Raw genomic sequence first — 15,679 nt, forward strand, 5'->3', positions numbered from 1 at the left:
TCACATGGAATAATCAAATAAAAAATCATAAATAATTAAAAACGAATTCGGACGAATGAGTTATGCGAAGAATCCAACAATAACTTCCACCAATTCCTCCTCTTTTTGTCCATTCTATAACTTACTGTTTATCTAATAAAATTGTTCCACGTAATTTGTGTATTTTTTCGTGCTGAAAATTTCGTCCTATTTAGCAATGCTGTAATAAGATCATGCAGGTTCGAGATTGTGTACTCATACTCGTCTCGCAACAAGGCCCACTTCTGTTAATCGTTAAAGGGGGTAGAACAGGAAGAGAAGTACATTGTAATTCAGTACACTTTTAGCCATCTCCTCCTCAATCACAAACTAAAGGGAAATAGTGCACACAGCTAGATATTTCTCTTATCCATTCATTAGCAGGTAACAAAAGACTAATAGATTTAAAATTTTGGGCCTAGGCACTCTCATAATTGCAACGGATAAAATAAAGGTAAATCTGTGCATGGACAACTGACTGCATATATTTTCACTAGTTTTTTAAGAGTCAGATTTGCAGTATACAGAATCTGGTAAGTCCAGATTTTTGATTTAAAGAAAAGAAGGCGACGATATAAAGCAACAAGGTTGCTGAGATTGTAAGTGTTAAATAAGGCGACAACTCAATATTTAATTCATTAAATTACATATTTTTACAGATACGTGGTCTGTGAATCACAAAAGCTTGAGCATTTTCAAGCGACTTTCATGTTCTGGGTCCAACTTTGGTGGAAAATAGCAGCCACGAAGATCCTCTACTATGTATTCCTGTAAATATTTATGATCCATAAAGCAACATGAATGTGCGGGATAGAAATAAAGTATCAAATATATGAAACATGAAAATCCTTACTGACGATTGATTTTATTTTGTGGAAGATAAAGCAACATGAGCATTCAATATAGCACAAGGGTAGTACTACCTTTGTAAGCTCCCTCTTGGTGAGGATATGGTAGTGCCTCTGCCAAATTCTTTGAATGGCCATGGTGGCGGCAAGAAAACCATAAGCGATACCAAGAATTGCAAAGATGACAACAAAAACAACCACGAGGGCAAAGCATGCCTCCATTGATGCAGGAAAGCAATCCAAGATGCCCCATCCATAACAACAGTTCTGACAACCAGCCATTCTGGGGTCATTGGTATTGAGGGAGGAGCAATGCAGTATGAGACCAAAAAATCCAATAAGTACAAAGAAGGCCAGCACTCCTGATATAAAAATATAAACCATCAAAGGACTGATGAACAGGAAGTAAAAGCTTCAGCTTTCATACAATTATTACCACCAATGATTAATTAAGTGTCAAAATGGATCCAATGAATGAAATTTGATTAGATATTACAAGGTTAACTGTTTAAGAAACAATGCCAAAAAAAAAAGATTAAGAGAATAAGTAATTCCTTTTTCCCCTCCTAAAAACTATAAAACACTAATGGATTTTTATATTCTCATATTAATGATTTTTTCTAAGAGATTTAAATTCTCTCATGTTATTGATTTTTCTTGTCCTTAACTCTAATTAGAATCAAACTTAGATGTTTGGTTATGTGTCTTTCTTTCTCCAACAAGGCCATAATGTAACATGAGAGGACCTAGACTCCACTCAGATATATGATGAACAATAATAATCTCTTTGTGATATTTTTGAGGATTAACAATAAAACATTAAGGATGAGGCAAATATCAAAGCATATTACAAATGTCTTAGATGATATGGAGAAATACAATACCCTACATCCGGAAAATTTCATGGCAAAGACAAAAGAAAGGACAAACACACAGGAATTTCAGCTATTTATTGCTAAAAAGAAAATAACTACTGTAAACATGAAAGCTTACCAATACAATAATAAAATGGTATAGGATGTTTTGACAGTATCCTATCCCAACCATCATCGAAGGAGTTCCTGAAGCTCCCATCTTTGTCCATGATGTAAGCAAAGCCACCAATAGCAGCAATCAGCTGGCAAGTAACAGAACATAGCTTAGATCACTTCATAAATATATGCCAAATGAATAGACAGATCCATCCCAGAATCAATTTTCAGAACACTTTTTTTAAATAAAATGAAACTAAAAGTGCTATTAAAAATATTCTTTCTGACAGAAGATTATTTGATACAACATTTCATCATGATAACAGATGTAGGATTGAATGAATAGACTATATACCACTCATATGAATGAATTGAAAATGAAAAGCTTCTATAACAAATAACATCCTCTTTGCAATACCTTTATAAAAGCAATGAAAGCATAATCATTCAATATGAAAGGATAAGGAAGAGAGTTAAGAATGCTCACAGTTTGTACAGCCAGAAAAACAAGGAAAACATCCCTTGCCACAAAAAGTCTGAACTTTACTTTTCGCCAAGAGTTGTCCTCAAACAATTCAACTCTAAGATGAAATTGCGCTTTGCAGGTGGTGCAGTGTGAGAAGGCAAACCCTTCCTACAAAGCACACAGTTCACCAAATTATTTTATCTCAACCAGTTAATACTTGCAGTAAATATTATACATCAATACCAGAATTAAAATTTATACCTTTACTGAGCGCCAGTGATCAAGGCATGAACGATGGACAAACTGCTGGGTCCCTTTGCACATGCATGGAGATATCAATTCATCCTCTACAAAATCAAAAAACAATTAGCTTTAGGAAAACTGCCATCACCCAAATATTAACATCCATATTGTTGTTAGCTAACATCATGTGTCATGTGGCATTTATCTGATGAATTGAACAGGCTCAGCATCATAGTACAGGATTTGCCCAGGTCCCAAATGAGAAAAAAACTTAATCATTAATTTATCTATTACCATTGCTTTTACTGAATACAACTGATGATAATTTTAGTGCTGAAATGAGAAATTTCAGCGTAGAAAATGTTGTGTTCTATATTAAATTTATGCAATGAAAAGTTTAAAACATTCAGTATATGGGGGAATGGTAGATAAATGCATGCATTCAACTGCACAATTTTTAAATTATTAAATGACATTAAATACCGAGAGTTCCATTTCCTTAACCAACAATAATTAAATCAAAAATATTTTCAACCATTGCATTATCAAAAGTACACCCTTAGCATACTAGAAGAGCTAAATTTTCCAATTTCAGTTTCCATTAGCAAAATAAAATCGAAGGTGAAGTTACATTACATTGATTCTCTATTTTAGAGAACAATCAAAACCATAGCATGTAGGAAGGATCAACTTAATGTAACTTCAAAACTACATGCTATGGGATTGATTGCTCTACAACTTCAAAACCACCCTTACAAAATGCACGACAGGGATCCACAAATACAATCGGTACAACAACAATCAAACCTTATCTCACTAAGTTAGGTTGTCTACATGAATCACACAACACCATTTAACTCGATCAAAAACTAAATATTCAGAAATCTAGTTAATCAAAAGGTCTCTTTTAATAATTTTGTCTAAGGTTATTTTGGGCCTCCTTCAATCCCTCTTTACCAAACTAAGTGTCATGCAATCTACTCTCCTTACTGATACCTCCAAAGATTTTTTTTGCACATAACCAAACCACTTTAAATGAGTTTCAGTCATTTTTTCACTATTGGTGTTATTCCAATATTTTTTCGTATACTATCATTATTTTCTCGTATACTATCATTTTATAGACTGTCTTTTCTCATGTGTTTACTCACCCACCTTAGCATTCTCATTTCTGTCACTCTTACTTTCTTCTATACAATCTGTGAAAGAAAAAAAAAAAAAAAAAGATAAAAACTACAATATTTGATCAAAATGTCACCAACTTTGATACTAAAGTGATACACTGGTTAAAATCTTAAGTACTCTATTTGCACTCTCCAAAACCCATGCTTCAAACCAAACTCTGTCTAATTAAGTTCTTACTCCATTATACAGGGAAATAAAATTTCACATGGGGAGACTAACTCTTTCTACGAGTGAAATACCAATGATTGACAAGTTGACAATAAGAACCGAAAATGAGAAAAATTGGCATAAATTTGAAAGCTTTTGCAGGAAATTTCACCAGGGTCGGAATCGCTTTCGAGGCAAATTCGACAACAAGGGAGTGAACCAGCCTCAACGTCTTCCTCATCCTTAATCTCACCAGAGCTTCCCGGCGACTCGTCCTCCTCCTGGTGATGAAGTAAAGGATCGGAATCACTAGGGTTTTGCAGAACCTGTGGAGGCTGAAGCTGTACTTCCCCTTTCATTGATTGCCACTGTTCGATCGAGGAAGCTTTGAGAATTGAAAACCCTAACACAATATTACTGAACCCAACAAGGGTATCATAAGATTTTGGCTTTTAATTCAATTTTAATCCTTGAAAGTCGAATCAGACATTGATAATTAAAAGGGTCAATGGAATTAATTTGAAATAATGTACCTGAGGTTACAACGAAATTCAGAGGGGTCCTTGGTGAATCAGCTATACTTTGATTTCTTAAGAATATCGATAACAACAATATGCTGTTCTCTGTGATAATAAATGGAAGGGTTTCAAAGTACTGTTTTGGATTTTTTTTGCCGTTTCATTCTTTAATTTTACGTTGTAAATAGAAACCAGACGATGGTAATCGCAGACCTACTTCTTGTCTTGACGTTTGACTTTGTTGTCTTTTTATTTAAGATATATTATTTGGATTGGACCCAAATCAAATTAGAAATATTACTTTAAAATATTTTAAGCAGTATTAGGAATGCTTTTAGGTGGGTCTGATCAGATTTTAATGGAAAAGATAATCAATTAAAACAGTTATGTTTAACTCTTTTTTGTCAAACTCAAACTAAAATTAGTCCAAAAAGTAAATTAGAGAAGTAAAAATAATATAAATAATAGGTGCATAAGTTCAAATAATTTTAATTTTTCTAGAGAGTAACAAACTTAAACGTAATCTTACAATTAGAAAATCAACAACCTTCCTTACAGGGCATGATTATGATTAAGCTCATTCATAAAATTAAACATGCTATCAGAGCCCATATGACCTCATGGCCCATTATTGATCCAAGGAAAGATTAATAGCCCAACACTTGAAAGTTCAACGATAAAAAAGAAGACAAGTAAAATTTTAATTGGGAAAAAGGTAAAAAGAGACCTAAGCAAAAAGTTATCTAATTTGTTGGCCTCTAAGACTCAAGTAAAAGGAGCAACACCCAATGAGGCACAAGCTAGCCCCAACGATGAATGAAGGCAGAATAATGGCCTCTAAAGTTTGAACTTGAAGCTCCATTTCTTTTCTCACATCCCAAATTTTTTTTTAGAGGGAAGAAAAGGAAAAAATAAATTTTATATTTTAAATAAATATATTTTAAATTCATATGTTTTTAAAATAAAAAATATAAATTGATATAAATTTTATGTATTGATCACACATATATATATAATCATAAGTGATATATGATTATTTTAATTTAAGAATAAAAAATATGTCTTCTTTACTATTCTCTTCTAAACTCCTCTCAAATATACCTTAAAAAAAACTAAACTAACATAAACTCTCAATATTATTTTGTCAAGGTCACAAACAACCGCAACTATATTAAGACTACTTTGTTAATGCCACAAATTACTGAAACTTATCTTAGATGATACTCTATAAGCAAGTTTTTTCATAACCTCTAATTATCAAAGAGTTTAACCACTTAATATTTATGCAATGATAAAAAAAAAAAAATTAAGACTCGAGAAAATCAATGCCTATATAAGGAAAAAGGCATCAAGACCTCAAGTAGATTACACCCTTTGAACTATACTTAGAACTTCATTTCTCAAAACATGTTTAACTTAATTGTTAGAGTGGTTCTTCAAAAAATACCTCTAGTATTTTCGTCGGATTTAAGCAATTATAACAACATCAAATTTTGTATTTAAGCAATTCCCTCTATCCAGGGCAAAACAGGAAAAAAAAGGTAAGTATAACCACTTTATTAGTGATAATCGAGCATTGTATGTTGTGGAAATTGTGTATTATATATATTATTAATCTTTCAAGTTTGTTGATTCTTATTAAAATTCACACAGCTCCTTACGAGCATGCATGCAAACACATGCAGAGTGGAATTAACTGCGAAAGTTACTTTGTTTAATATTTTTTATAAATATTAATTTTTAATTTAATCATTAGATAAAAATTTAAAATAAATGAATAAAAAATATAAAATTAAATATAATTAAAAATTAATTGATGTTTATTAAATACTTTTGTTTTAGTGTGTAGTAAGTTATAGTTTATAATTAAATTTAATATTGTTAATATTTTTTTATTAGCCTAATTCAACAATATAAAAATAATAAATAAAACTTTGATTAAAATAAAAATATTCACTTTTTGTCATCAACTTTATTAAAATATATATATTATATATATTATGTTAATTTTATCAAATAAATATTTATATTAATATAATTTTTTTTCGCTATATTTCTTCATATGTGCATTTGTTTGTTTGAGTAATGTAAATTTTTATAATAAATTTATTAAGATCTTATTTTGTATAAAAGAGATTATTAACAATAATAATATTCATTAAACTATATATAAAAAAATTCATTCTAGTTAATATTGATACAAATTAAATGTATATAGAATTTATTTAAGAACAATATCGAACAAAAAAATTACAATCATCATAATATTTACATGAGTTGTAAACTAAGATTTTGAAAAGAAACATCTAAAGTTGCATGTTTGAATCATCAAATACAAAAATATATTTATCTCTTTTTTTAAATTTGTTCAACATGCAAAATTATTTCTATCCACTTCCAAATTTGATATTAGATTTACAGTAAATTAGAAATTTGTACACAACTGCTATTTGATTCGGATTGCGTAACTTCTAAACTCCGTTCTCACCATTTACAAACGTTGCAATCATCTCTTTTGATATATTCTATAACATCAAAAAAATATAACTGCATATTCAAACAAAAACATAGATGTCTAACAATCTAAAAATACCAATTGACTTATAGTAGTATGATAATGAGTTAATGCAATTGAATGGAAACGTTCTCAGAATAAAAAGTCTTAATTTCTATTTTAACTTTATCAATCATTTACTGATTTCTATTTAAATAATATAAAATAATTTTTTTAATTAATATTTCAAAAACATGTATAGTAATCACTTCATATATTAGTATATAAAACATATGCTATAACAAAGAAATAATTAATTCCATTTTCAATATTACCTTGTCAAACTCGTTAAATACACAAAACATTATAATTTTATTTAATAGTTTGAATGCATCCGAAGGATCCTTTGTAAAATACAATGGCAAGAAAGCGTTGAACAAAATATCCATTATAAAATCATTTAAAAAAATAAAAATCTAAAGAAATAATGATAAATCTTGAATTTAAATTTACACTACTCAACAACAATAAAATAACTTTGTTTTTATAACAACATACTATTATAGGCAGAAAGTGAAGAACATAGACAAAAAAGAAAAAGAAAACATATTAAAGGTGTGTAAGCAATCAAAATATAAAAAAGTATAATAATAAAAAGAAAGAAGGGTGAACCAAAGTGGAGATGATACTTAAGCTTATTCTTGCCAAGCAATGAAAAAATGCATAAAAATAGTGTGTAAGCAATCAAAATAGAAAAGAATGATAATGCTCTATAAATAATATAAAAAAAAAAGTAATAAAAATTGAAAGAGGAATAAGAAGTATGAACTATACGTGAAGGTGTAAGAAAAAAAATGGAGATGATACATGAGTTTGCTTTATTAAGTTTTTCTTCTATTCAAATGCAAGATTTATCGTCAATGATGCAGAATAGCGGAGTCACAAAGTATACAAAACTAATAAAAAAGAGAGTCGAGAGAGGTTACTGCTAGTGCTGAGAGAATTTATTTTTTATGGTGTTTATACATTTACAATGTGAATAAGAATAAACTAAACATGAATACATAAAATAAAAAAATATATATATATATATATATTACACCTAACTTATATTGGTTAATATTTCTTCTATTTATCTGTAAGCTTTGTAAATGTGAAAGAAAAAGCAATGAAGTCAGACACACCAAAATGATTTTAAACAATATGAAGAAGGAAAAATAAAATATAAAGACACATAAAGCAAAATGCAAATGATACATTACTTTATTGTTTAACTTTTCTTTTATTCACCTGCAAATGTTTGTAATAGTAGGCAGAAGTGCTTTAAGATTGCAAAGTACATAAAATTGATTTCAAATTTATACTTTAGGAAAAGAATATAAGAATCATACATAATGTTAAACATTATGTATGATTCTTATACATAATGAATACATAAAATAAAATAAAATATAAATTACACCTAACTTATATTGGTTAATATTTCTTCTATTTATCTGCAAAGTTTGTAAATGTGAAAGAAAAAGCAATGAAATCAGACACATCAAACTGATTTTAAACAATATGAAGAAGGAAAAATAAAATATAAAGACATATAAAGCAAAATGCAAATGATACATTACTTTATTGTTTAACTTTTCTTTTATTCACCTGCAAATGTTTGTAATAGTAGGCAGAAGTGCTTTAAGACTGCAAAGTACATAAAATTGATTTCAAATTTATACTTTAGGAAAAGAATATAAGAATCATACATAATGTTACCTTGTGATTTTATTTGAAAGATTCTTTACGAAAGCAAAAGGTAAGAAAATGTTGAAAGGAAAGTACATAATAAAATCCTTTAATAGAACCTAATATGTAAAAACAATATGAAGAAGGGTAAACCAAATATGAAGAAGTAATAAAATAAAGGATAACCAAACATGATGATAGAAGAAATAAAACTCATTGGTTACCTCTTCTTCTATTCACTTGCAAAAGTTTATAGTGATAGGCAGAAAAAGCTTCAATACCACATAGCACATAAAACTTATTTCAAATTTTCAATAGACTATTTGGTGGTAAGTTTTATTTATTTTTTTGGGTGTTACATTGGGTTTTCTTTCCTCTATAAGTTATTGAAATGAGTTTCAATACATCTTATCAAGATAACATGCCAATATAGAGAATGACAAGTAATAATGACATTATCAGGATGTAATTATTATTTTTTTATAATTTGAAATTTGAAATTTAAAATATGAAGTAGAATAAAGTTTCTAAAAATAAAAAGGGATAAAAAAGAGTGTTGGAGAAGCTTTTCATAAGGTGCTGATACCTCATCAATTTTTTTACAAAATAGTATTCAATTGTATATTATATATATATATATGCGAACTGTCCAAACTCATATGAGTTAACCTGATTAAAGTCCTACTGAATAATGTGCTTATCTAGACTAGGCCAAAATGGCTCGAAGTAATTTCAAATTTTATTTGTAGAGCGCAAGCTTACTCATTAATGGGTTTTTTTTTTTAGCTCAATCCATCAGGTCAACCTATTTTGTTAGTTCTACTCATTATCAACTTTTTTTTTTCCTCTTAAGAAACAAGATTACTTGAATGTTGCAACAAACTTATGTAATTAAAAAAAATGAAAATGTTAATCTTAGCTTTTAAAAGTGTAGGTGAACAATTAATGATAATAAATTTTATTTTTAAAAAGTATTTAGTATATTTTTGTAATTTTAATATAATAAAAAATTCATAAAATATTTTTATTTTTAAATATTTAAACTCAATTTTTAGAACTAAGGTTGATAAAATCCATAATAAATTAAATACTCATTACAATCAAGCTAGTGAAACCTAATGCCCAAGTCAACATTTGTCATAGAAAAAAGGTTAACAAAATACTCTCTAACACATTCTTTTTAACACACTCTTAGATAGTGGCATATTAAAAATCACAAAAATATAGAAGTTCATTCTTGATTTAATATTCTTATTTCTAATTTAATATTTCTTTCTCATTCTTTCATAGTTTTTAATAAATTAATAACAATAAGTGTATTAAAAAGAATTTACTAAAAAATGTGTTTCTAACACTTTTCTTCCTTGCAAACACAACTTAACTTACATGAAAATACAACAATAACTAAACTTACCTCATCTCAATGTTGGAAAAAAATATGAGTTACACTCTTTAGAGAAGTAAAAAGAATAAAATAGGAGGAGCATAAGTTCAAATATTTTAAGTTTTTTTTTTTTTTTTTGAGAGAGTAACAAACTAACCTTCCTTACATGGCAAGACTGTGATTAAATATGGTATTAGAGTCCATATGACCTCACGGCATTATTGATCAAATGAAAGACTAGTAACCTAACACTTGAAAGCTCTATGATTAAAAAGGGCCGAACGAGGAAAACCTAAGTAAAAGTTGTCTAATTTGTTGCCGTCTAAGACTCAAGTAAAAGGAGCAAAATCCAAAGCCTTTTAATGTAGGAGAAGATATTGGATGGGGGTTGCTAGCCAGTTACTGAGTTAGCATACTTTTTTAATCTGGAGAGAGGGAAAAGATGACGAGACTTAAATTACAAGTGTTTCTTATGAGAATAAAGACTCGTTGATTTTGAAAAAACAAAACAAGTTGAACAAAAGCTCTCAGGTCAAATCAAGTATTTTGTCTTATTTATTTCAAATTCGGAGAAAAATGAAAGGGAGGGAAGTGCTTTTCCTGCAATTATTACAATTGCCCTGCAACTAACGCGACATTAGCCTGTAGTCAGGGCATTATCGAAGAGAATTTGCTCTTTATAATAAGATTGTATAATCTCTTTATATTCATGATGAGAAAAATAGAAAAATAATAACATTATAACTCATTCAAAAAAATGGCCAAAGAACCATTCAAAGCCAGAAAGTATCGCGGAAATTTCGCACGTAGCTTGCTTATCCCCAAACACGCCCATCGATTCCATTACAAACAGCCAAAATACTGCAGCCTGAAAGAAAATCCCCCAATAAAGTAAAGCAAAACCAGGAATCTGCACACCCACTTTCTTAGAACAACAAAAATAATTGAATTCCGCACTCCAAACTCAAAAATAAAAATTTCGTTACGTCTGTGAGTGGATTTAGAATCATAACTTAAAAAAATTGAAGGTAACTTCCAGAAGAACATTCTTCTCTTTAATGAATCTCCCAATATAGCATGTACCAATTAACCACATACATACGCTGTATATCACACCCTGCACGCAAAGATACAACAACAAACAAACATTTATGTTCGATTGTTGTAAAATGTAATTAATTCTTGCCCAAATAATTTTTTTTTAAAAAAAGAGGAATTTAGAATAGACTTTACTGCTGGAACTCAATATTGATCAAGGTGGCAGAAGTATTGGCAATAGTCCCGAAAGCCTTGTCGGAGAGAACGATGGTGGTGCCGCCAGCTGAGGATGGCGACACCGCAGTGTCGGCGTAATCAACGATCTTGATCTGAATGCTTTGGTCAGGAACGCAAGTTTTGGGTTGCTCTGCACTTATGCATCTCACCATATACTGCCTCCCACACGCCGCTCCGTTATCCCATATTCCATCCCCCGCCGCCGCAAACAGATTACTTGACGGAAACTGCGACGCTTCGCTGCCGTAACACCCCGATGCTATCATACATATTAATATACAGCATGCACCCATTTAATTAACATTTACTTAATAGCTAATTAATTATTATACATTGGATATTTGATGATAAGTATATGCGCGCACTTACGTAAATATGGAGGAGAGTAATGAGAAGCGGTGCCAACGTCGGCGTTGGAGGGGGGCAGCAAAACTATGGAAAGAATGAAGAAAGATAGGTTAACTGCTGCTGACATTATCGATGGCTTGTGGATGGTCGTGGATAAGATAATTAAGATGCAATGATACAGATATAGTGAACTTGGCATATATATATTTGTATCTAATTTTTCCCTACTCAATCCAGTTACATTTTTATTTAAATTAAAATAAAAAAAATATAAAAAATATAAAATTAGATCAACCTATTTATTTATTTTTTACTTAAAAACAAATTTACATTTTCTTTTTTAATCTTCTTTTTTTTCTTTCTTTATTCTTAACACTCATTGAACTTTTATATTTAATCCTCTTTAATTTCTATATTTAACTTTTTTCCTTATTTTATATTTAATTTATCTCTTTTTTTCTCAACTTTCTCTTCTCTCCATTCTATGCTAAACTCCTTTCTTACCTTATCTCATCTATCTCTCCTTGTCTTTCTTTTATATTCATTTCTTAGTTTTTCTCTTCTTCCACTATCATTCTTATATCACTAAGCTCTTATTATCTTTATTTATTTTTAGTTTTCTCTTTTCTTTATATCTAACCTCTATATGCTCAAATATACAAAATTCTTTTAAGTCAACATAATTTTCTTAAGCTAATTTTGTATTAAAAATTATTTTTTTGCATTTTTATTTAAATTAATCTATTTTGACTTAAGTTAAAATGAAACTAGATGATCTGTTCAATTCCCATTATGAATAAAAAAAATTTAGATCATATATATTTGCTACCTTGAGTGAAAAATGTTATTTTATCTGATATGATGTATAAATTAAAAAGTAGTTGTGCTATAATTATACAAGTATTTAGTGTAAAATATGAAAAAAGGTGAAAAAATTAAAAGATGTGTTCACATGTGATAGAATGAGATAAATAAATAAATGACAAAGATAAAATTAACGTATAAAAAAAACTTGATGGGAGAATAACGATGAATTTAGCTAAAAGGAAATAAAGAAAAAGGTATGGAAGGAAAAACTTTTTAAACTTTATTGTTTGGTTTCAAAACAACTAAAAGAGGAGGGAATATACGATAGTCCAAATTTGAGAAATTATTTTAAATATTAAATTTTGAAGAAAATTACAAAAATATGAAACTTAAAGATTACTTGAATTTCATAAAATTAACTTATTTTATTAAAAAATCACCAACAATTTTTCGTATTTTATTAAAAATTACCACACAAAAATCATATTTTGATATATATATATATATATATATATCATATAAAAATTTTAATTTTTTTTTATTAAAAATGTATTTGATGATAAAATTTATGATTATTTAAGAGTTTGTAACTTTTTTAGTATTAATAAATTAATAAAATTGTTTCATAAAAAAAAAATTAGAAGTGAATTTATAAAGAGTTACTGTATGTAACATTTAGCTTATTGGAAGGTAGTTACTAATTTTTTGTGATATTTTTTAAATAATTTACAGTTATATAAAATAATTCTTACTCACTTTATTTCTTACATAACACTGTCACCTTGTTCAATTTTTTCTCGCTTCCCATTTAAACAATTGGTTGATATTAAATAAAAAATATTACTATTTAAAAGGTTCATAATAAATAAAAAGATATTGAATCTTAATATTATATCAATATATGTGTTATTTTTTGTCACTAACATGTTTCAATTAATTATATAAATAATTTTATCAAATAATTATAATTATCATATTATTTAAGATTTATTTAATGCATTTTATTATTATTTAAAATTATATAATGTTTAAAGTTGTTGTAAAATATCCTTTTTAAATTAATGTGAATTTCGTTCAGATAATTTATATTTCATTTTTAAGTAGGCACGTCCCCACAATAATTTAAACATGACTGTGTTAGAAATAATTACATATTTCAAAATTTTTCAAAAAGAAAATAAATGTGAGATTTTTTATTATTTTTATAAAGAACCTCAAATATACTCTTTATAAAATTTTAGTAATTTTTTAAAAATTAACTTTTAAAAATGAATTAAAATTAAATTTTAAACATTCTCTTCTATCCCTAAAAAAAAACTTTGCCCTCGTCTTTCCGGTGAGCCAATCACTGGGTAAAAACTTTTGTTAATTTTTGTCGCCGTTGATTTTTTGCGTTCAGAGTTCCGGTCGAAGTCAATGTTTAATTATCAATTTAGAAAGGTCCGACGCGTTGGGAGTCAGATATGTTCACCGGTGAAGAAAATTAAGTTTTGTATTAAGTTTCTCGTCATCACCATCCAGTGACCCACTGTTAACCACCACGTTGACTTGGAGTGTCGTGTAATTCAATTCACTTTAACTACAATTGTGCCTGACATTTATAGATTGATTGAATTTATTATTGATTTTATTTTTATTGTTTAATTAATATTATTTTTTATTAATTCATGCAATAAAAAAATCACATTAAAAGTTAGCACAAATTATTGAAGTTAAGCTTAAAAATAGTTATAATAATTAATTAAAGTTTATTCTCAACTAAATCATTCAAACTAATAAAAAATGTTAAATTTAAATATTTTTAAATAAGTAAAATTAGTCTTTTTATTCTTCATTTTTAAAAGAAATTTTAATTTTCTTTCAATTTTTTTATTCTATAACTTGTAAAAGCTTTTTAAATAGATATTTTTTCATGAAACATGTTAATTATGATAAAAAATTATATTTTTATCATTTATACTGTTGATCTTATTTCTTAAATTTGTAACTATTTATACCATTGATCTTATTTTTTAAATTTGCAACTTCAATCATTTTTCTTTATTTCTTCTTTCATCTTCTTTTCTTCTTTTTTCGTAACGTTAAACTTATTTTATTTTATTTTTAATCTAAATTCAAGGAATAACTATGGGTCCAATATGTCATATGTTCTCATAAAATAATCAATTTGATAGTGTCTTTTACAATCAACTATGTGTTGTTAAATTTAAAAAAAAAAAGAAATATATGTTCATCATCTTACATCTTTACAAGTATTGAAAATATAAAAAAAAATAGGAACATTATCAGTTAACTAGATATTTATTATTGAAAATATTATTTATTAGCATAAGAATAAGAAAGAATCCAAATTCTCTTTAGCTATTTTAGAAACTGAAAATTCAATTTTATTTTTACATAAATTTTATTTAAAAATGATTTTTAATGCAAATTTTGCGTTTATTTACTTTTTTAATTTTTTATTTTTCTTTTCCTTCATATTTAACATACTTTTTTAACTTATATATTCGACTCTCCTCTTCTTCCTATATTTAATTTTTTTTTTCCTCCTAACTCTTTCTTCTTTTCACTCTACCTTCATACTTAATTATCATTTTTTTTCTTTTCATTTTCACTTTATCCCTTACTTGTCTCTCATCTTTTCTGGATATCTAAATCCTTCACCCCTGCTCGAATATTACCCACACACTCCATCTTCTTTTTCCCCCACACCTAGTCTCTTCTCTTTTTTATAAGAAACGTGCAAGTGAATTTTGCATAGAAAATTTTTTTTATCATTTTTACTTAAACAAAAATAAAATTATATGTCTAGTTGCTATCACAACGAGAAAAATTTTATATTCAAAAAAAAGAGAAGGAAAAATGGTAAGAGAGAAAAACTCATAATTACATTATTAAAAAGAAGATGAAAAATATACATTAAAAAAATAAATATTTAATAGATTTAACAATTTTAATTATAAAAAATTTATTTAAAATGTTTTTAAAATTTATAAATGCACTATCTAGTAAAACTATTATGGAAGATTCATTTTAAAAAGTTTAAAATAAATAATTAAATAAATAAATAGAGACTAAAAATTTAATGAAGTCAAATTTATAATAATTAAAATATATAATTAATGATTGATTTAGATAATTTTTAAAGTTTAAAGTACTGAATTGTAAAAATAATTATTAATTAAAAATATTTTAATATAAGAATAAAATTTCAAAACAATATACGTAATGTAAAAAGATATTC

At 27.5% G+C, this 15,679-nt stretch overlaps 2 protein-coding genes across 6 annotated transcripts; both read right to left on the minus strand.

Moving 5' to 3' along the window:
- Positions 1–470: 470 nt before the first annotated feature.
- LOC113847300 lies at positions 471–4,574 on the minus strand. 5 transcript variants are annotated; one of them, XM_027476310.1, is made up of 7 exons: positions 4,412–4,574; positions 4,051–4,295; positions 2,565–2,650; positions 2,325–2,471; positions 1,860–1,983; positions 942–1,228; positions 471–786 (listed from the first exon to the last, which is right to left on the minus strand). In XM_027476310.1, the coding sequence occupies exons 2-7, from the start codon at positions 4,235–4,237 to the stop codon at positions 694–696; spliced, it is 924 nt and encodes a 307-aa protein (XP_027332111.1). In that variant the 5' UTR covers positions 4,238–4,295; positions 4,412–4,574; the 3' UTR covers positions 471–693. The 5 variants fall into 5 exon arrangements, with proteins under 5 accessions (XP_027332111.1, XP_027332110.1, XP_027332112.1 ...); XM_027476311.1 differs by having other exon boundaries at positions 570–786; positions 4,051–4,246; XM_027476313.1 differs by having other exon boundaries at positions 570–786; positions 4,051–4,263.
- Positions 4,575–11,109: 6,535 nt separating this feature from the next.
- On the minus strand, positions 11,110–11,574 carry LOC113848393 (putative EG45-like domain containing protein 1). Its single transcript, XM_027477879.1, has 2 exons — positions 11,239–11,574; positions 11,110–11,122 (listed from the first exon to the last, which is right to left on the minus strand). Exons 1-2 carry the CDS (start codon positions 11,571–11,573, stop codon positions 11,116–11,118), a joined length of 342 nt encoding a protein of 113 aa, XP_027333680.1. The 5' UTR covers position 11,574; the 3' UTR covers positions 11,110–11,115.
- Between the last annotated feature and the right edge of the window lie 4,105 nt (positions 11,575–15,679).

The sequence above is a fragment of the Abrus precatorius genome, unplaced genomic scaffold (assembly GCF_003935025.1).
Source record: "Abrus precatorius isolate BTA unplaced genomic scaffold, Abrus_2018 Scaffold8, whole genome shotgun sequence".
NCBI lineage: Eukaryota > Viridiplantae > Streptophyta > Magnoliopsida > Fabales > Fabaceae > Abrus > Abrus precatorius.

Coding starts and splice junctions, on each gene's coding strand:
- LOC113847300 (XM_027476310.1), bottom strand. CDS start 4,237: ATGAAAGGGGAAGTACAGCTTCAGCCTCCACAGGTTCTGCAAAACCCT. Junction 2,651..4,050: donor CGAAAGCGATTCCGACCCTG/GTGAAATTTCCT, acceptor TTGATTTTGTAG/AGGATGAATTGATATCTCCA. Junction 1,229..1,859: donor ACCATTTTATTATTGTATTG/GTAAGCTTTCAT, acceptor TTTTTATATCAG/GAGTGCTGGCCTTCTTTGTA.
- LOC113848393 (XM_027477879.1), bottom strand. CDS start 11,573: ATGGGTGCATGCTGTATATTAATATGTATGATAGCATCGGGGTGTTAC.